The 22,466-nt window shown below is 32.1% G+C and overlaps 1 protein-coding gene across 1 annotated transcript in view; it reads left to right on the top strand.

The window, feature by feature from the left end:
- insrb (insulin receptor b) overlaps positions 1 to 22,466 on the top strand; it is a 79,099-nt gene that overhangs the window by 54,372 nt on the left and 2,261 nt on the right. Inside the window, exons 3-18 of the mRNA XM_056448555.1 lie at positions 4,926 to 5,065; positions 8,278 to 8,422; positions 10,661 to 10,863; positions 11,471 to 11,597; positions 13,119 to 13,366; positions 16,185 to 16,352; positions 17,243 to 17,441; positions 19,497 to 19,774; positions 20,261 to 20,409; positions 20,484 to 20,640; positions 20,717 to 20,810; positions 20,892 to 20,959; positions 21,045 to 21,274; positions 21,349 to 21,459; positions 21,695 to 21,854; positions 21,942 to 22,071. Coding sequence (XP_056304530.1) covers positions 4,926 to 5,065; positions 8,278 to 8,422; positions 10,661 to 10,863; positions 11,471 to 11,597; positions 13,119 to 13,366; positions 16,185 to 16,352; positions 17,243 to 17,441; positions 19,497 to 19,774; positions 20,261 to 20,409; positions 20,484 to 20,640; positions 20,717 to 20,810; positions 20,892 to 20,959; positions 21,045 to 21,274; positions 21,349 to 21,459; positions 21,695 to 21,854; positions 21,942 to 22,071 — 2,607 coding nt within the window. The remainder of the gene's footprint in view (positions 1 to 4,925; positions 5,066 to 8,277; positions 8,423 to 10,660; positions 10,864 to 11,470; positions 11,598 to 13,118; positions 13,367 to 16,184; positions 16,353 to 17,242; positions 17,442 to 19,496; positions 19,775 to 20,260; positions 20,410 to 20,483; positions 20,641 to 20,716; positions 20,811 to 20,891; positions 20,960 to 21,044; positions 21,275 to 21,348; positions 21,460 to 21,694; positions 21,855 to 21,941; positions 22,072 to 22,466) is intronic.

Here is a 22,466-nt window from a genome sequence, read left to right as displayed (position 1 = left end):
GGCCACCTTTTCGCCCTTTGTGGAAGGAAGTCATGCGGCAGTAAGTCCCCTTTCGTAACCACGCACCCCCATCCGTTCTGAGGCCTGTTATTCTCCAAATGAGGACAAGAAGCTGGGGGAAACCAAATCAGCGGGAAGGGAATTTCGTGAGAAGGGGGTTAAAATATAAAAATTTAATCGTCCAATCTTTGAAGAGGAATTAAAGAGTGGGATTTATGCTTAAACTAAGATAATAACAAGTAATTCTGAACAAAAAGACTCTTATAAAAGTGATTCTTAGGGCCTGTTTACACCTGGGGTCTCTTTTATTACTCATGACTAGGGCCAGGCGGAATCTGCTGACTTTTCTTGCTATTTCTGCATAGAATTTTGTTAAAAATCTTGTGGATTTATGCAGAATTATTTTGGGAGGGTCAGAACTAAAACCTTAATATATAAAATAAAAAGTAACACCTTTTTATCTTTTTATTTAATGTTTACAATGCAAATCCAATTAGATCTACATTACTTGGTAAACAAAACAAGTGTCACATATAATATCTCTACAAAAAGACAGAAAATATTACTGTACAAACTGTATTGTAAATAAATCAAATGATTATTTTCTTATTAGTCAATAATAGTACTGTAATTAATTTAAAAACTGAATAAACATAGATTTACACACATTTACACAAGTAAATAAACAGAATCAACAATGGGCTAAAAATCTGCGGAATTCTGCGCACACAGATTCCATGTGGGCCAACTTATGACCAGATCCAGACAGAATCTTTGGGCACTTTTTGTCATTTAAGTGCAGAATTTTGAGAGTATAGTAACTAAAAACGTAAAACGTTAAATAAAAATAATCACTTTTTAACTTGTATTTAAGGTTTACAACGCAAATCTATTTAGATCTACTTGTTTCATAAACAAAACAAGTCTCTCATAAAATATATCTACTAAAATTCTGAAAATATTACTTAACACAAACTGTTTTGTAAATAATAAACATTTGGACTCCAGGTTGTGGCGCCTTGCTGAAGAGATGCACGAGTTAGCCCAGCTGTAATATATTTTAAAAATCCTAAATTTATCCCGGTTTTATTTAACATTCGATCTTAGATTACCCAAGACTGAATAATTATTTATTATTATTATTTATTATTACTATTATTATTGTTGTTGTTGTTGTTGTTGTTGTTGTTATTATTGATGTTGTTGTTGTTGTTCTTCTTCTTCTTCTCATTATTATTATTATTATTACTATTGTTGTTGTTGTTATTTATTGATAGTATTGTTGTAATTATTAATATTATTGTTGTTGTTAATATTATTATTTATTATTACTATTATTATTATTATTATATATCTTACTGCATACAAATGATGATATTCAGGCTTTATTGGTCTCAAATGCTTTCTGAGGGTATTTATACATTCACTTTTCAAGATCAGATTGCTATCTGATCAAAAAAGAGTTTATGCAAAATATATATAAAAATATGTATTATAAAATCTACCAAAAGTATACAACACAACCATTATTGTTGATGATTAATATAATTCCCAAATAAATAAATAAACCTTAACCTGAGATAGAGCATTTGATTCATAAATAAATTACATTTAAAAACATTAATAAGCCAATTAATTTCTGTGTGTTTAATAAAACATACAGCATGACTAGTATCTGCTTCAATGTTTCAAATAACTTTTGTGAAAATGTAAAAATGTGGGTAAAATCATGTTTAATTCCTGATGCACCTGATTTTTGTGTGTGTGTGTAGAAACTATAGTTAAACTAAATAGCATTTTAGGGCATCTTTACTGTAATTGATGATGATAGTTTTTTTTGTGTTGTTTTTTATTAAATAACAGAGGAAAGTCAAATATGAGAGCTCTGCGTAAATTAAATTTACAACAATATCAGTGGATTTCCCTCTTAGCCTGTGCAGCGTTTTAGCAAGGTTTGAGAGTGATTACACAATGTTATTCTCTAATTTTGCTGGAAAGTGATTCAATTAAGCAACCGAATTATATCGAACTCCTCTTCTACCGTTATTTCTTCCCTCTTTCAGCATAATTGCTGATTCTTGCGTCAAAAGGGCCTCGTGTTTGCTGTGATGTGGAGTTTGCACACTTCAAGGGCGCAGCGTGACTATCAGTGCTGTTTTGTCTGGGTGTGATTGTGTTTTCGAGTCTGCCCTCGATGACTCTTTCCATTCAAATGAATCGCTGCGTTGCAGTTTGAATGAATGCACGACCCGTTACACCATATTTTTGGGATTGATCCAAACGCATCAATGACAGCGGCGCAGGTGAAATGAGATTTCAGCACACAGGGAACAATATGTTTGTCCCTCAGGCGACTGCAAGTGTGAAAAGTCATGCCAGCTGGTGACATCATGGGGAATTCATGTGTACGACAGCAAGCGTGATTCTCAGTCAGCCAAACTTAGAGATGATTATTACAAAAATGACAAATATTGGACAAAATAAAAAACGAAGAACTTACTAAAACTGAACCGAAAAAACGTACCAGTCTATGCCGATAATTAAAATGTGGCAAATATCAGCCAAAATGGCAAGATTAAATAGAAAAATTAAAAAAGACATTCATGAAAATCACGTTATATCTGTATAAAATAAAAAATTGTGCTCCATATATGCTCCAATGTTGTATTGTAACACTTTTGCTAAAGTTATAAGCTTATCAGTTGATGTTGATCTTTCTAAAAACAAATACTAAATAAAAAACTAAATAATAAACAAAACAAAAAAAAGTACCAAATCTTAACCGATAAAACTTAATCGTCTATGGCGATAATCAAAATATGTCAAATATCAGCCAAAATGCCAAAATTAAATAAAAAAGACTCTCAAAAAAATGATGTGATATCTGGGTATAATAAAAAAATTGTGCACCGTTATGCTCCGATATTGGAATCCAACAGTTCTGCTGAACATAAAAGCTTATCAGTCGATGTTGATACAAAAACCAAAACCAAAAAATAACTTCGCAAAACTTTACTGAAAAAACATACCAGTCTATGCTAATGATAATAATATGCCAAACACCAGCTAAATACCAAAATTAAATAAAAAATGAAAAAGACATTCATAAAAATCATGTGTTGTCTGGGTAAAATAAAAAAATATTGTGTTCTATTATGCTCAGATGTTGTAACCCAACGCTAAGCTAAACATAAAAGCGTATCAGTCGATGTTGATCTTTTTAAAAACAAATACAAAAACCAAAATAAAAAAAATACTGAAACTGAACCTAAATAATTTACCAGTCTATGCCGATAATTAAAATATGGCAAATATCAGCCAAAATGGCAAAATTAAATTAAAAAATTTAAAAAAGACACTCATAAAAATGATGTGATATCTGGGAAAAATAAAAAAATTGTGCTCTATTATGCTCCGATATTGTAACCCAACACTAAGCTAAACATAAAAGCTTATCAGTCGATGTTGATCTTTTTAAATACAAAAACCAAAATAAAAAAACTTGGCGAAACTGAACTGAAAAAGCATACTAGTCCATGCGGATAATTAAAATGTGCTAAATATCCGCTAACATGCCAAAATTACATTTAAAAAAATAAAAAAGACACTCATGTGATCATGTGATATCTTGGTAAAATAAAAAGCTTAACAAAAAAAGCTTATCAGTCTATGTTCATCTTTTTTTTTTTTTTTATTAAAGCGTCTTCAGAGAAAAATATAGATGACTTTTATTTTGACACATATCAGTTGATATTCTGAATATTATAGTTATTAGCATTGACTAGTTTGTTTGTTTGTTTGTTTGTTTGTTTGTTTAATTATCAGCATGAAGAAATGTAAGCTGATCTAGAAAAAAACTGTCTATGCGGTCTATGCTGATCATTCTAAAATTGCAGCAGATATAGCTGAAATAAATGATCTGCGTTGTCAAAATTAGACCCTAATATGAGATTTTAACTCTCAGATATCGACTAAACTGAAAATTGAAACATGTTCTTGTTAATGAATAAAAATGATAAATAATATGTTTATAAAAATTCCCATGCAAGTCCCATGCAGTGTCAGAATAAAAGTCCAAGGTATTAAGTAAACTGAAATGACATTGATTATCTTTTTTAAAAGCACATACTTCCAGATACATAGATCAAAACAGAAAGTCCTTAATGTCAAAATAAAAGTCTCTTTCCAGACATCTACCGAACAGAAAAGACGTTTAAAGCAAAACAATGTGCATTTTTTTACTAAATTATAAATGTAAAAATTGTCAAAATAAAAGTATCAGTAGTTATGCACTGCGTACCTGCGTTATCTGATTTTGGTGCGTAACTATAATAACCGAATAATTATATATATATATATATATATATATATATATATATATATATATATATATATATATATATATATATATATATATATATATATATATATATATCGAATAACTCAAAAGGTCATGATTCACACTCTGAGTAATTACATTATTATTTTTTCACATTTTTCGTAAATATAACCACAAATGTTTCGGCCCAACATCTTGTTGAAACATTTGTGTGTTTATTTTTACTAAGAATGTGAAATAAGAAAAATATATAACGCAATTACAAAATAAAAGTATGAAAACTCATTTAATTTAAACAAGTAATTACAGGTTAAATGAAGCACACGATTCGTCACACCGTATTTTGGCATCAATCCAAATGCATCAACGACAGCAGCGCAGGTGAAAAGAGATTTCAGCACACTGGGAACAATATGTTTGGCCCTCAGGTGATTTTGATCATGAAAACTCATGTCAGCCGCTGACATCATGGGGAATGCATGCGTGTACGGCAGCGCTCGGGACTGTCTTTGAACATCTTCAGGCTTGCTCTGCTCCTTTCATCGCTCATTTCTCTTCACTAAACACATGTCTGTGGTGTTTTCAGGTTGACCTGCACGCCCTGCACCGGTCGGTGTCCTAAAGTGTGTACAGGAGTGCAGACGGTGGACTCGGTCACGGCCGCTCAAGCGCTGCGTGGATGTACGGTGCTCAATGGCAGTCTCATCATCAAGATCAGCGGAGGAAGTGAGTCGAGATTGATTCATTTTTAATGTATTTAACATATTAAAAAATACAAGTAACAGGGTTTCTGTGGGGTCTTAAAAAGTCTTAAAATTTCTTAAATCTCAAAAGCTAAGTTTTAGGCCTCAAAAAGTCTTAAATCTACTGAAATGTTCTGTTGTAGGTCTTAAATCCTTTTTAACAGGTCTTAATTGTCCTGTTAATTATTATTATTGTAGGCTGAAGTAATTGACAGCTATGTTTTGTTTTATTCTTGGTAAGGGTTATATAGGGTTTGTCAATAGATTTACTTGAAAATTAATTTTAAAATATTCAACTAAACTAAAAACTAAATTATTATTGTATCATTAAATGTACTAAATTTCAATCACTTTTGCTAGGGCAAGTGAAAATCTTTTCTAACTGGGAGAAAAATCCTTAGCCTTTAGCCCTCTATAAGTCTAAACGTTCATTCATAATGATCTTAAAAATGTCTTAAAGTCTTAAATTTAACTTAGTAAAATGTGCAGAAACCCTGAAATAAGATGAAAATAAAGTTCTGCATAATATTCTTGGAATTCTTTTTTTTTTTTTAGATTTATTTTTGGCTTTTTTGCCTTTTATTAAATAGAACAGTAATGAGACAGGAAGCAAAGTTGGAGAGAGAGAGGGGGTAGGGTTGGGAAATGTCCTCCAGCCGGGATTTGAACTCGGGACGCCCTGAAGTGCTACTGCACCATGTGTCGGCGCTAACCACTAGGCTATTGCACCAACATATTCTCAGAATTCTTGATAAATTAATAGATAATGGTGGCATTGATGAAATATCAGCATCGGCTTGATATGGAAAATTATGCTAATGGTCCTTTCCGATAATAAATTGTATGAAATACTCGTTTCTTAGGTTTTTTTAATACGTTATTGAATTATATCTTTTTATTAGCTTTTTCAAAAGTTATCAATACAGAACATCGAAACTAAGCAGCAAACAAACTAAAGTAAAACATACACACACAGTATATAAAAATAAATAAGTAAAATAAAAATAAATAAATATAAAAGGAGGAGATACTGTATATACAAATGGAGAAAAACTATTTTGTCAAATCAAATCCTGTGGTACTGTTTTAATATAATTCCGAATCTATTTAAATAACTCCCCTTTTCCTCTCAAAGAATATGTGATCTTCTCCAATGGTATATAGTTGCAAACTTCTGAGATCCACAGTCCAATTGGTACATCAATGTCTGTTTTCCATTTTAAAGCAATGCATTTTTTAACATTTCAGTAAGCTTAATAGCATGATGATGCTAGAGGTTAATAGCATTATAGGCCCAATAAACATATCTCTGGGTCCAATGGAAAATCAATTCCATGAATCTGTGATATGATATACTTGTACCACAACACTTTCAGTATAGGTCACAGCCATGTAGAATGCAAAAATTTACCTTCTTCTGTACCACATCTGAAGCAGAGGGGAGAAATACTGTTTTTAAATTTGTGTAATCTGGATGGAGTATAATAAAGCTGGTGTAAGAAATTAAACTGGATTGGTCTAAATCTGTAGTTCAAAGTTGAGGTAACCCCATCTCTACATAGCTGACCCCACAGGTCATTTTCCAGTGTTATCCCCAAATCCTGTTCCCATCTAGTTTCAGACTTATCTGCCATTTATGTAATGGTTTATTACAGTTCTTCCATAGCAGTTAAATTGGGTATCTTGGGATAATTTTTTTTTTATTTGACCCTTAAACAATCCCTTAATTGCAAATAACTAAAGAATTGAACATGTTAAACATAATAGTTTTACTATAATTAATACAATTTTACTAGTTATTCTGGAAGATACTAGTGCAAGTGCAGCTTAAAGGCTTAACTACTGTACGTTAATTGTGTTAACTAAGGACGTTCGGTTAATTAGACAAGTCAAACAATGGTTTGTTCTGTAGCCAATTGAAAAAATACACAGTTGAAGTCAGAATTATTAGAATTATTTTTCTTTTATAAATATTTACCAAATGATGATTAACAGAGCAAGGAAATTTTCACAGTATGTCTGATAATATTGTTTCTTCTGGAGAAAGTCTTATTTGTTTTATTTCAGCTAGAATAAAAGCAGTTTTTAATTTTTTAAAAACCATTTTAAGGTCAAAATTATTAGCCCCTTTAAGATTATCTTTTTTTCCTAGTAAAATATCTAGCTAAATATTATTTACTGTCATCATGGCAAAGATAAAATAAATCAGTTATTAGAAATGAGTTATTAAAACTATTATGTTTAGAAATGTGTTGAAGAAAATCTTCTCTCTGTTAAACAGAAATTGGGTGAAAAAAATAAACGGGGCTAATAATTCAGGGGGGCTAATAATTCTGACTTCAACTGTGTATTTGTTTAGGGAGCTAATAATATTTACTGACCTTAGTAGTTTTTACTATTTTTAAAAATATTTTATGTAGTCTTAGGTAGTATTTACAAGTTTATGGATTGTGACGTTAACCTTGCGTTTGCAATGTTGCATGTAGATAAAAACAAATTATTAAACACAGAAATATCGCTATTCCCTGGCCCATAAGTTTCTTTATTTACGCAATATATTCACGGGGATGCTTTATTCATTCATTCATTTTCTTATCGACTTAGTCCCTTTATTAATCCAGGGTCGCCACAGTGGAATGAATCGCCAACTTATCCAGCATATGTTTTACACAGCGGATGCCCTTCCAGCTGCAACCCATCTCTGGGGAAATGCTTTTTTATTTTAGTACAAATTAAATTACAATAGAAAAATATTAAGCTAGTTCTTTTTAGGAATTAATTAGTAATTGGTGTCATAAAAAGTTCAATTTGAATTGTAGTCAACATGAAATCAAAATTTACATTGTGTAAGACAATCCACTGAAAGAAAAACGGTTTGTTTAGGTCATCTTTAACCAAAACCTGATCATTTGCTTCTGCTCCAGAACAGCAGTCCTTTTCTGATGATGGCAGTTGGCTGACACATGCTTAGCCATGCTCTCACCAACCATTAGTTTGCTGCAAGTGAATGCTGAGTTGCAAAAATGAATCCCCGCCCACTACTCAATATTCAAATTCAGTGTTAAAACGCAATCTAAAAAGCACATCAGCCAAAAAGTGTCAAGAATTCTGAGCTTACTGTATGTCTGCAATAAAATCAACTACTTGTGTATGTCTTTGTCTAATAGATGTATATCACTGTTTTGTGTCATACAGACAGCATCGCTGCGGAGCTGGAGTCCAGTCTGGGTCAGCTGGAGGAGATCACGGGTTATTTGACCATCCGCAGGGCCTACGCTCTCGTCTCGCTCTCTTTCCTCCGCAAGCTGCATCTCATCCGCGGAGAAACGCTGGACGGCGGGTATGTTTGATGTGACCGCTGAGCTAAAGTGCCGCAGTTGGCCTTTAAGTTACCTGTTATTAGGTTATTCTTTATTATTCTTTGAAATTAATGATTAAAGTAATATTGGGCAAAGACAGCTTAACTTAATGGCTGAATTTTAAAAAAGCAAGTACCAGCTGATTTGGTAGTCAAAATAAAAGTCCCATGCATCGCTAGAATGAAAAGCATCAGACAAAAAGATATGTTCGCTCAATGAGAAAGAAAATGCAAACAGTCAGCTGATAAATTGGTCAAGATAAGTCCAGTCCCATGGGGTGTCAAAATAAGAGTCTCTTTTTGACACATCTTTAAAATAGAGGATTGCAATATTAGCCGATATATACAAATTAAATGTATCCTATCCGCTTGTTAAGTCGTGATGTATCGGTGACATATGGAATACTGTTTCCGGGTCCAAGCCGCTACTCATTTGAATTGAGAAAATATTCGTTAATGGCCACTGTTTAGTCATATCACACTTTAAAGAGAATTTTATATAAAATCATAGTGTACACATTGGTCTCTGCACTTGCTGCATCACAAATACCAACATTTTAACAATTTATAAAAAACATGAATCACTTTCTGACCTTCTGATATTAGGCATGGATATATATATATATTGCGATCGTGATTTTTGAAAGTATTACATCACTTTGTATACGGTTATTATTGATGAGTCTCCCCTTACAGTTTGATAAAGCATTACATATACTGTCAAAATTAAAGTCTTCTTTTGAGACATCTACCAAAGGAATAGGCATATGCTAACTCTTATAACATGCTATTTAAGGGACAATGTATGAATTAATGCATTTATACTGTGAGAAAAACTGGTTGGATGTACATTATCTCCCTTAGTACATGACTACTTGCCACTAAACAAAACAAAAAACATTGATCAGATTTTTTTTTACCAGTTTAGGACACTCTTATAGATCTTATTATTATCATCATCATTATTCAGTCACTAGATGGCGCTAAACAACAGTGTGACAGATATAAGTGAAAGTAAAATATACATGTAAATTATATTAACTATATTAACAGCCAAGATGATTGTTATATGTGAATGAGCATGTGTTATTAGTTCAATCAGTTTTACCTTTCACTGAATGTTGTGATTGACCAATCAGAATCAAGTATTCCAGAGAGCTGCATAATTGTCTATAACAGATGAGATTGTATATTTTTTTAGATATCAGTGTATGAAGGCTATTTTTAACGAATATAAATTGTATACATATAAATTATACAGATATGTATTAACTATTTAATACATTTTTTGTCTGTTGCTATAACATATATATATAGTTGAAGTCAGAATTATTAGCCCCCCTGAATTATTAGCCCCCATGAATTATTAGCCCGCCTGTTTATTTTTTCCCCAATTTCAGTTTTAACGGAGAGAAGATTTTAATCAACACATTTCTAAACATTTCTATCGTTGCCATGATGACAGTAAATAATATTTTACTATGTATTTTTCAAGACACTTTTATACAGAATAAAGTGACTTTTAAAGGCTTAACTAGGTTAACTAGGCAGGTTAGGGTAATTAGGCAAGTTATTGTATAACGATGGTTTGTTCTGTAGACTATCGAAAAAAAAAAAATTGCTTAAAGGGGCTAATAATTTTGAACTTAAATGGTTCATAAAAATTAAAAACTGCTTTTATTCTAGCCGAAATAAAACAAATAAGACTTTCTCCAGAAGAAATAATATTATCAGACATACTGTGAAAATTTCCTTGCTCTGTTAAACATCATTTAGAGAATATTTAAAAAAGAAAAAAACAATTCAAAGGAGGGGCTAATAATTCTGAACTTTGAACTGTGTGTGTGTGTGTGTGTGTGTGTGTGTGTGTGCGTGCGTGCGTGCGTGCGTGTGTGTGTGTATATGTGTGTATATATATATATATAAATGTGTATGTTATTGTCACTTTAATTAATAAAAAAAGAATAAATATATGGTTTAAAATAATACAAATCCCACCACACTGTCAAAGCAAAAGCTTCTGAAACATCAGCCATAGAGAGAAATTAAGCAGTCAATGCCATCAATTAAAAAATGTCTGTGCGCTGTTAAAATAAAAGTCCATTTCAAATCCAAGCAGGAAAACACATTTGCCATTTTTGGTAATTAAAACTAAACCAGTAAATCATCAACCGCTAGTATTACTAATTGATCAATGTTATGTCCTGTTGATCTTTGCAGAAACTATTCGTTCCACGCGATGGACAACCAGAACCTGCGCCAGCTGTGGGACTGGAACAAACACAACCTCACCATCCTCAAAGGCCGAATGAAGTTCATCCAAAACGGCAAACTCTGCAAGTCTGAGATCCTGCGCATGGAACAAGCCACCGGCACCAAAAACAGGATGAACGACATCAGCAATGAGAAAGACCAGTCCTACTGTAAGAGTCTCGCTTGTCATGTCAAAACCTGCTACAAAAAAGCAAACAAAAAGTTCTAATGGTTGTGGGTCTCTACTTGTCAGTTATTGGAAAAAACCAATACATTCTAATAGAATATGTTCCAAAACAAACTGGAAACTAGGGCTGGGTGATGTCAATATCAATAACATAGTGTAATATCGCAATAGAAGTAATCTCACATCCTGATAACGATATCTATTACGATATAATACCATTTCTGTAAATTCAATTAATAGTACATTGACCACATGTAAAGTCTACTCATTCATATGTGATCATATTTCTGACTTTATTTAGAACTTCAGGGCAAATGTTTGATTAACGATTAAACACTCTTCGAAAACGAACAGAAAGCCAACATAAAATAACGCTAAATAAAATCGTAATCACAATATGCGTAATATGAAACGACAGACTTTTTTTTTTTTTTCAGTACAATATAAATCGTCATATTGCACAACCATTTAAATGTGCTGCTGTTAATGATTTAAATTTGATAGTTTGAACTGGAATCCATTAGACCGTCCCCACTGACTTTTCTTTTCTTCAGCCTTAAAGTAGACCTAATCTTCTTTCTGTCCTACAGGTGAAAGTCACATACTCAAATTTACACAAATCCGCACCATGAGCGACAAGATCCTCATCCGATGGGAGTCCTTCTGGCCGTCAGACTTCAGAGATCTGCTGGGATTCATGGTGCTCTACAAGGAAGCGTGAGTGATGTCTTTTCAATTTCTTTTAAACTGCATTATTGAAGCTGTTTATATAATGTAAATGAAGGCTAAAGCCTGATTTAGGGGTCGTTCACATATCGCGTCTTTTGCACGCTCAGGTTCTTTATTTTAAATGGAGACTTGTGCCATGCTTGCCAAATAGGGAGCGATGCAGTCACTTTTCTAGGTATACAGCATAGAGAAAAACATTTAAAGGTCCCATGAAATTAAAAGAATTTTTTTTTAGATGTTAGTATCAGTATTGTTCGTTTTTTAGATATCTGTAAGCTAGTGCGCACCAAAACAGTGACAAAATTTGTGTTTAGAAGATATTAAACTGATATAAACATGTTAAGGTTGTAGTTTGTCACTTCCACCTAAATGGGACAATGGTTTTATTCACATCATCTCATACTTCAGTTGCTCAAGTATTGACCAATCAAATGCTCTCTAGTTTCTGACATGCCCCACCCCCTTAAAGACACTTTTCATTTGACGCGCTTGATCTGAACCACTGGCAGAGCAGCGATAAAACAAAACACTATTGGCTGTCTTTTTATAAGGGGAGGAGCTACTCTGTCCCGCCCTCTTTATGTTTTGTTTAAGACTGCCAAACATCAAATAAAAAATGCACATTTAAAAACTCTTCACGAGACCTTTAACTTTTCAGAATGCCGCTCTTCATGTGAGAGGAACCAACCAGTCAGCTTCACAGAGTAGATCATATTTAACTGTGATTATTGACATGTAGTTCTACTCAGTTTAAATCCTATGAAACATATATTAAAATAATTTTAAAAGTGTTGTAACACATCCTCCTTTTGTGATATTATTATGAGAATTCTGTTATTGAATGGCTAAAATATATATTCAATTATAGTAGTGTTAAAAAACAGGAGTTATTAGTATTAGTTAGTATTCAGAATACTACTTTTATTTATATCTCAAACGTTTTAAATTAATAAAATATTAATTCTATGAAAATGTATTATCAATGTAGTATTACTATTATACTATTAATATAGTATAAAATACAGCATATTTGTACTATAAAAATAAATATAAAAAAGTAATAAAGTATAGTAGAAAAATATAAATTAAAGTACATTTTCTTTTATTAAAAGATAAGTTTTATGTCGGCGCCAATAGCCTTGTGGTTAGTGCGTCGACACATGGCACTGAGGTGTACACGGCGACCTGAGTTCGATTCCCGCCTCGAGGTCCTTTGCTGAACCTTCCCCTATCTCTGCTCTCCATACTTTCCTGTCTCTAAATCTCCACTGTCCTATCACAATAAAAGTGAAAACCCCTAAAAAATAAGAATAAAAAATATACATTTTATCATTTATAGATGGATGTTTATAACATGAAAAAAAAAAAAAAAAAATCTTAGTACATAAGTTTGAACAAAATTCAAACAAAAACTCAATCCAAACATACAGATACTTTTCTAAAATAATAATATTAATCATAATTGAAAGCACTATATTGGCTAACAGTGTGTCTGTTTTCCTGGTTCAGTCCTCACAGGAATGTGACTGAATACGATGGTCAGGACGCGTGTGGCTCTAACAGCTGGGCCATTGCAGACGTGGAGCCGCCGCAAAGACCTAGCGAAGGTAAAGAGGTGGAGCCGGGGTATCTGATCATGCCTCTGAAACCCTGGACTCAGTACGCTGTCATGGTGAAAGCCCAGCTCGCAGCCTCAGAAGACCATCAGGTCAGAGGAGCCAAGACCGAGATCATCTACGTCAGGACCAATGCCACACGTAAGATCAGCATTACTAAGTCTGTTTATTGGGGGACCAGTATAAAATATGGTAGATTTATAGAATAAAATATAACAGTTAAAATACATTTGCTTTTATTAAAAGATGAATTATATTGTTGTAAATAGACACTCACATATACATGCATAAATATATCAAATATAAAAAAGCTAATAGTTTATGAAATGGGAATTATAATTTTATTGTAACTATAAATTAATCAATGAGTCGGCGCCAATAGCCTAGGGGCTAAATGCGCTGGCATACAGCACCAAGGTGCTAACGGGGACCTGAGTTCGATCCCCAGCTCAAGGTCTTATGCCGATCTTTCCCCTCTCTCTGCTCCCCAAGCTTTCCTGTCTGTCCTTCACTGTCCTATCACAATAAAGGTGAAAACCCTAAAAAAACCCTAAAAAATATAAATTAATCAATGAGTTAATATATTTTTTAGTTGAATATACACACACATAATAAATAGTTTTTAAATAAAACAAATAAATAGTGTTTATAAAGTATTATATCTTGTATTATATTTACTCACACAAGCATGCACACATCTATAAAAATACATTTAAGTTTATAACAATAAGTTGGTTACATTTATAATCAGTAAATATATAATTAAAACAAATTATGCACAATCATCCATAAAATTGCAATATTTAATTTCATACATATAATTTTGTGATTATATAATATTTAAAATTTACACAAATCATACATGTGCTCACATACATATGCAGATTGTAAAATAAATATATAAAAGAATAAAAAAATAACTATATATATTTTTTTTTCTTTTCACTATGTATATAAATATATATATGCAACAAATTTATTTAAAAATACATATTGCATCACATTTGTTGTAAAATAATCATTTTAATGTCATTTTAAAAATTTAAATAAATGACAGACCATAATTGTACTACCTGTATGTATGCAGTCATAGTTATGCATAATTGCTAATATTTTTTTGCTACTAATATAATATAATATAATATAATAAAATAATATAATATAATATAAAATAATATAATATAATATAAAATAATATAATATAATATAATATAATATAATAATATAATATAATATAAAATAATATAATATAATATAATATAATATAATATAATATAATATAATATAATATAAAATAATATAATATAATATAATATAATATAATATAATATAATATAAAATAGTATAATATAATATAATATAATATAATATAATATAATATAAAATAATATAATATAATATAATATAATATAATATAATATAAAATAGTATAATATAATATAATATAATATAATATAAAATAATATAAAATAGTATAATATAATATAATATAATATAATATAATATAATATAATATAATATAATATAATATAATATAAAATAATATAAAATAATATAAAATAGTATAATATAATATAATATAATATAATATAAAATAATATAAAATAATATAATATAATATAAAATAGTATAATATAATATAATATAATATAATATAAAATAATATAAAATAATATAATATAATATAAAATAATATAAAATAATATAATATAATATAATATAATATAATATAATATAAAATAGTATAATATAATATAATATAATATAATATAAAATAATATAAAATAATATAATATAATATAAAATAGTATAATATAATATAATATAATATAATATAATATAATATAATATAATATAATATAAAATAGTATAATATAATATAATATAATATAATATAATATAATATAATATATAATATAATATAAAATAGTATAATATAATATAATATAATATAATATAAAATAATATAAAATAATATAATATAATATAAAATAGTATAATATAATATAATATAATATAATATAATATAATATAATATAATATAAAATAATATAAAATAATATAATATAATATAAAATAGTATAATATAATATAATATAATATAATATAAAATAATATAATATAATATAATATAATATAATATAATATAATATAAAATAGTATAATATAATATAATATAATATAATATAAAATAATATAAAATAATATAATATAATATAATATAATATAATATAAAATAGTATAATATAATATAATATAATATAATATAAAATAATATAAAATAATATAATATAATATAAAATAGTATAATATAATATAATATAATATAATATAATATAATATAATATAATATAATATAATATAAATAATATAAAATAATATAATATAATATAAAATAATATAAAATAATATAATATAATATAATATAATATAATATAATATAATATAAATAGTATAATATAATATAATATAATATAATATAAAATAATATAAAATAATATAATATAATATAAAATAGTATAATATAATATAATATAATATAATATAATATAAAATAATATAATATAATATAATATAATATAATATAATATAATATAAAATAGTATAATATAATATAATATAATATAATATAAAATAATATAAAATAATATAATATAATATAATATAATATAATATAATATAAAATAGTATAATATAATATAATATAATATAATATAATATAAAATAATATAAAATAATATAATATAATATAAAATAGTATAATATAATATAATATAATATAATATAATATAATATAATATAATATAATATAATGTAATGTAATGTAATATAATATAATATGTAGTATTTATTTTATTATTTTACTCTATAATGAAATTTAAATCTTAGTGATTTGTTGTGAAGCGAGTGTTGTGTGAGATGTGACTGTTTCTCTGTGTGTGTTTCTGCTTTTTAACAGGACCTTCAGTGCCGCTGGATCCTCACTCCTGGTCAAACTCGTCCTCTCAGATCATCCTCAAGTGGAAACCGCCGTCAGACCCCAACGGAAACATCACACACTACATCATCTACTGCCAGAAGCAGAGCGAGGACATCACACACTACAAGTTTGACTACTGCCAGCAAGGTAGATTCAGCAGCAGCCTCTAGATCAGTGATTCCCAACCTTTTTTTGTCTGAGACCCCCTTTTCCCACGTATAATGATAATATTGCTCATATGAGTTTGCAGTAGGTATGACAAAAAAAGTTGTATTCAAACAAACTGTATTTTTATTACTATATCTAGATATGTTTATGCACAAATACTAGCCTAATGTAAAATATAAAAGCAAAACATCGGTAGTCCATTTGTATTGGGTACACCTTGCGGTATTGGGGATGAGTCGTTTGCAAATGTCTTCTTAAATTGGATGGCCTCATGCATTTGTCAGCAAGAACTGGATATAATGCACTGTGGCTGGGTCAGGGACACTTTGCTTTGTGAAAAGAAAAAAACCCTAGTTCAGGTAACTATCTTGGTATTTTTGGCATTTCGTGTTTCCAGTATTGCTAGCGCTGACAATTAATAGCATAACAGGTGATAATAAACCATGGCATACATTCACTTTTTTTTCGGCTTAGTCCCTTTATTAATCTGGGGTCACCACAGCGGAATGAACCGCCAACTTATTCAGCATATGTTTTACGCAGCGGATGCCCTTCCAGCTGCAACCCATCTCTGGGAAACATCCATTCACACTCACACACTACGGCCAATTTAGCCTACCCAATTCACCTGTACCACATGTCTTTGGACTATGGGGGAAACCGGAGCACCCGGAGGAAACCAACAGGAACACGGGGAGAACATGCAAATTCCACACAGAAATGCTTACATGATCCAGCCGAGGCTTGTGTCAGCGACCTTCTTGCCGTGAGGCGGCAGCACTACCTACTGCGCCACCGCGTCGCCCTAGACCATGACAGAATAAATTTTAAAAAATGAGAAAGACTAACTAAATGCTATTGTTTTTCAGGTATGAAAGTGCCGTCACACACGCCGACGCACCACGACGTCGAGGAGGACCAGAAGCTCAACCAAACGGAGGTCCCGGACCAGAAGGGGCACTGCTGCGCCTGTCCCAAAACCGAGATGCAGCTCAAGAAAGAGGCCGAAGAGACAGAGTTTCGGAAGACCTTCGAGAACTACCTGCACAATGAAGTGTTCGAGCCCAGGTACATATACACATACATACACACACACACACACACACACACACATATATATATAGACGATTTCAATGTGGTCATGTCATTGGCCCATGAACATTTCCTGCTTGTTATCAAACTATTTCATAACTGTAACTAGAGGCTATTCGATCATAACTTGATGTTAAAACAGCTGTCATAACATTATTTATCAATATGTGGCTCTTTTTGGATTCTCAGAAGTTATAGAAATTAAAAATGTAAAACAGGAAATACGTTGGGACCATTGTTTTTGTTTACACCCCTTAAAATGGTCTATGTCAGCCATGGACATAATCATAATCTTTACGACAGTTACATGTAGACTTTAATGTCATTATTATGTCTTTGACCATTTTTTTGACCATTAGTTATTAAACGCCATGTGTTTTTTCTTTGAAGTGTGCTGTGGTTTAATGGTGGCCAGTTCAAAATGTTGGTCTGGAGGACTATGATACTGCTGAACAGATCACTGGAGTGTTAATGGAGTCCTTACTGTTTACATTAGTGCCTGTATCGCCATCTGCTGGTTCACTGCTTAATTACCTCTAACAGTTCACACTGCAGCTTACTTGGCCAAGGAAATACCTTGAGAAATGACTGTTTAACCACTTAAAAATAATATCATTTAAATGTGTAAAATTTGCCTTTTATTGATACAAGTTTTATTTATATTTATATTTACATATAGTCATTTGGCAGATGCTTTTGTCTAAAGCTACTTACAATCGAGGAGATATTCAGCGATTCAACAAGAGCAGGCAATACACACAGGAACTGCTAATTATACAAAGGAACTGTTAGTGCTCAGAGAATGAAATGCTAGAGTAAGGAGGGAGTGGTTTTTTTTTTGAGAGGGAAGTGAAGAGTGTTTCTACAGGTGGTTTGTCAAGCCCACATTTTACATTTATAGATGATAACCATATTTCTATTTATGTCTGTATATGTAAATGTTCCTGCATTTTTGTAATTAATTCTTTTCTAGTTCTCATAATACATTTTAACTATAAATCTATCCATTTATACTGTTATATTATGCACTATTAATTGACCTTTTTATTTATCATTTTATATTTATGTTGTATATTGTATATTTAATTATGTTGTATACAATATTTTAAACCTATATTTGTATTTTCTGTATTTATTCAAATTAATCACTTTTAATTTTGTACCAGTACTTTCAATAATAACTGCAGCATAACAGGGACAGATTATTCCCAAATACTTCCTGTTTGTTTTTGTGACAGGCTTGATCAAATATGCAGATAAAGCATAATACACAGTTTGTTTATTTGTTTTGTTTTTTGCTCTTATGTAACTTTAATGTTTATCTGTTGGTAAAAGGAATGCACTCTTGGGTGTTCAGTATGTTACATTTGGTTAAATGTTAACTTTCCACCTTTCAATAAAAGATGAAGAGAAGGTGGGACAGAGTAGCCCCTCCCCTTTAAAAAAACAGCCAATAGCGTTTTATCACAGCTCTGCCAGAGAGGGTGTTTCAGCTCAAGCATCACATGCGAGCATCTTGGAGGGGGTGGGGCATGTCAGATATTAGAGAGCATCTTATTGGTCATGATTTGATGAGAAACTGAAGTATGAGGTGATGGGAATAAAAACCATTGACCCATTTATATCTTCTAAATCTGAATTTTGGCTGTTTTGGTGCACACTAGCTTATGGATATCCTAAAAACGAACAATACTGATACTAACATCTAAAAAATTTGGTGACACTTTATTTTGATGGTCCATTTGAGGATTAGTAGACTGTCTGCTAGACTGCTCCTTCAACAGACATTTAACTGACTATAAGAAACTTTCAGTAACCCTAACCCCAACCTAACAGTCTAGTTATACTCTAATTAGAATTGGTTGGCATGTAGATGCAATGTTACTTAAATTCAACAAACGGACCATCAAAATAAAGCGTGACCAAACTTTTTTTATTTTAATTTCATGGGACATTTTTCAGGTAAAATGTAGGTATTAATTTTCTATCATATGCTCTTGTTGAACCTCCATCTTTTTTGTCGACCCTCAGGCCTCATCGACGACGACGCTCAGTTGGCGTAGCCAATGCAACGCTACCGAATTTTGGAACCACACCAACTATAATACCCAACTTTCCAACTACTTCAATCCCAGAGGAAGAAAAGAGTCGGAAGATGGTGTTCAAAGCCAGCTCCAAAGAGGCCATGGTCATCTCCAACCTTCTCCACTTCACCAGCTATCAGATTGAGATCCACGCTTGCAACGACCCCAATGACCCGGGCCGCTGCAGCATGCCAACATATGTCAATGCCCGCACACTCCCTGAACGTAAGACTCTTCAAATATGCTTCATTTACTTTAGATCAGTGTTTCTCAACCACGTTCCTGGAGGACCACCAACACTGCATGTTTTGGATGTCTCCTTTGTCTGTCACACCCATTAAAGTCTCCGCTAATGAGCTGATGATCTGAATCAGGTGTGTTTGGGTAAGGAGATACTGAAAATGTGCAGAGCTGGTGGTCCTCCAGGAATGTGGTTGAGAAACACTGTTTTAGATCATTGTATCCCAACCCTGTTCCTGGATGCACACCAACAGTAGATTTTTGGATGTCTTTCTTATCTGACCCATTAACTTCAGGTTTTGGAGTATCTTCTTATGTATTGATGAGTTGATTTAGGTGTGTTTGATTATGGAGTGGTTGAAAATGGTGTTTTGGCATGCCTTCAAGAACAGGGTTGGGAAACACTGCTTTAGATTACAGACAGGTTTGGATTCGCATTGTAATGTGTTGAGTTTCCACTTGTGTTCATAGTGAAAGCTGATGTCATTGCCGAGCCAGTGACTCACGAATTTTTTCCTGACGAGCCGGAAATTGTTTACATCAGATGGAAAGAGCCCAAAACACCCAATGGCATGATCATACTGTATGAAGTCAAGTACCTGCGGATGTCTGATAACTACGTAAGTAATAATGGGGGAAAAAATGTATGTATATGCCATCCTGTAATGTTTCTAAATGTCTTTTGTTCTCTCAGGAGGATCAAATCTGTGTGTCCAGAATTTCCTATGAGAAAAACCATGGCTATCGATTAAGAGTAGGGCATCCTGGGAATTACAGTGTGCGAGTTCGTGCCACCTCGCTGGCTGGCAATGGTTCTTGGACCGATCCTGCATACTTTTTTGTTCAAGACAGTAAGCTTCACTTTATTTATTATACCCTTTTTCTGATATTCGCAGAACTTCTGTCTCTAACAAGCATGTTTTGCAGGGGAAATGAGCATGAAAATCGTTATCATCCTAGCCGTCTGCATTTTCTTTCTTGTGATTCTGGCCAGTGCAGGATACTTCGTCTTGAAGAAGAAGTAAGTGTAAGATCAAGTGTAAATCAAGCCCTTATTTATCCCTCAAACAGTGCTCTTATGCAGACATTTCTTTTCCCTCAGACAAACTGAAGGTCCAACTGGCCCATTGATTGCTTCATCCAATCCAGAATATATAAGTGCAAATGATGGTAAAATATGATTTTAGATAGAACTGATAATTACTTAGTAGTGTACACCTCTGTGATGGTAATATTGAGTTTTGTGTGTTCGCAGTGTACATCCCAGACGAATGGGAAGTTCCTCGGGAGAAGATCACTGTCATGAGAGAGCTTGGGCAGGGATCATTTGGAATGGTGTATGAAGGCATTGCTAAAGACATCATAAAGGGTGAACCGGACACTCGAGTTGCTGTGAAAACTGTAAATGAGTCGGCGAGTCTGCGCGAGAGGATTGAATTCCTTAATGAGGCTTCAGTCATGAAAGCCTTTAGCTGCCACCATGTGGTAAGTGTGGATGACTTAGAGAAGTTCATCACAGTGACGACAACCTTGTCTGAATGTTTGTCTTGTTCATCTAGGTGCGCTTGCTTGGTGTGGTATCCAAAGGGCAGCCGTCATTGGTTGTCATGGAACTAATGACGCACGGAGATCTGAAAAGCTACCTGCGTAGCCTGAGGCCTGATGCGGAAGTAAGACTTGCTGTTTCTTTTGTAGATCAATCATATTTAAAAATATCCCAGACGAGCCCCCTGAATCTGGTTACCCCCACATCTGTGGGTGTTATGACAATAACATTGATTAAATTCTGCTTTAATAATAGAAAAGTTCATTTTATCTTGTTTGGTTATATAACTTTACAAAATAATATGCTAATGCTAATAGAAGCATTTGGCCGTAACCACTGATTCAATTGTTTTTCAATAGAATAACCCAGGCCGTCCACCACCAACCTTAAAAGAGATGATTCAAATGTCAGCTGAGATAGCGGATGGGATGGCATATCTCAATGCTAAGAAGTTTGTCCACAGAGACCTCGCTGCTAGAAACTGCATGGTGGCTGAAGATTACACCGTCAAAATTGGAGGCAAGTCAACCAAAATTGCGTATACTCAGCTTGTGGTTCAAAGGGGTGAAATTGTCTTGATTTGTTTTGGGGTTTATTTTTTTGCAGATTTTGGTATGACGCGAGACATTTACGAGACTGATTACTATCGCAAGGGCGGGAAAGGCCTACTTCCTGTCAGATGGATGGCACCAGAGTCATTGAAAGATGGTGTATTCACTGCTCACTCAGACTGCTGGTGGGTATTTCTAATCAGGTTTCAGGAAGAACAACTACTCAAGAGTTGCTCTACTAATCCTGTTGAGTGTCCAGTCCTCTTCCTGAGTGACCCTTATCCTGCAAAGTTTAGTGCCAATGCCAACTCTGCACACCTGGACAAGCTAATTAAAGACTTAATAGAATTTTCAAGGCTAGTTTGTTGGTACAGATTGGCTCTGCATTCTGCTAGACTGGGTCCTGGAGGAGCAGAATCACCAGTGATCAATGGGACTACTAGAAACTCCTAGTCCAGAGGTGGACAAGTTTGGTCCTAGAACGCAGCAATGCTCGCCTTGAAAAAAAACCACTTGCCTGTATCTTTCTAGTAACACTTAGACCTTGATTGACTTGTTTAGTTGTGTCTGATTAGGGTTT

This window comes from Danio aesculapii, chromosome 22 (assembly GCF_903798145.1).
Source record: "Danio aesculapii chromosome 22, fDanAes4.1, whole genome shotgun sequence".
NCBI classification, from domain to species: domain Eukaryota; kingdom Metazoa; phylum Chordata; class Actinopteri; order Cypriniformes; family Danionidae; genus Danio; species Danio aesculapii.
Note: the sequence above shows the minus strand (reverse complement) of the source record. Positions and strands in the feature narration are given on the sequence as shown.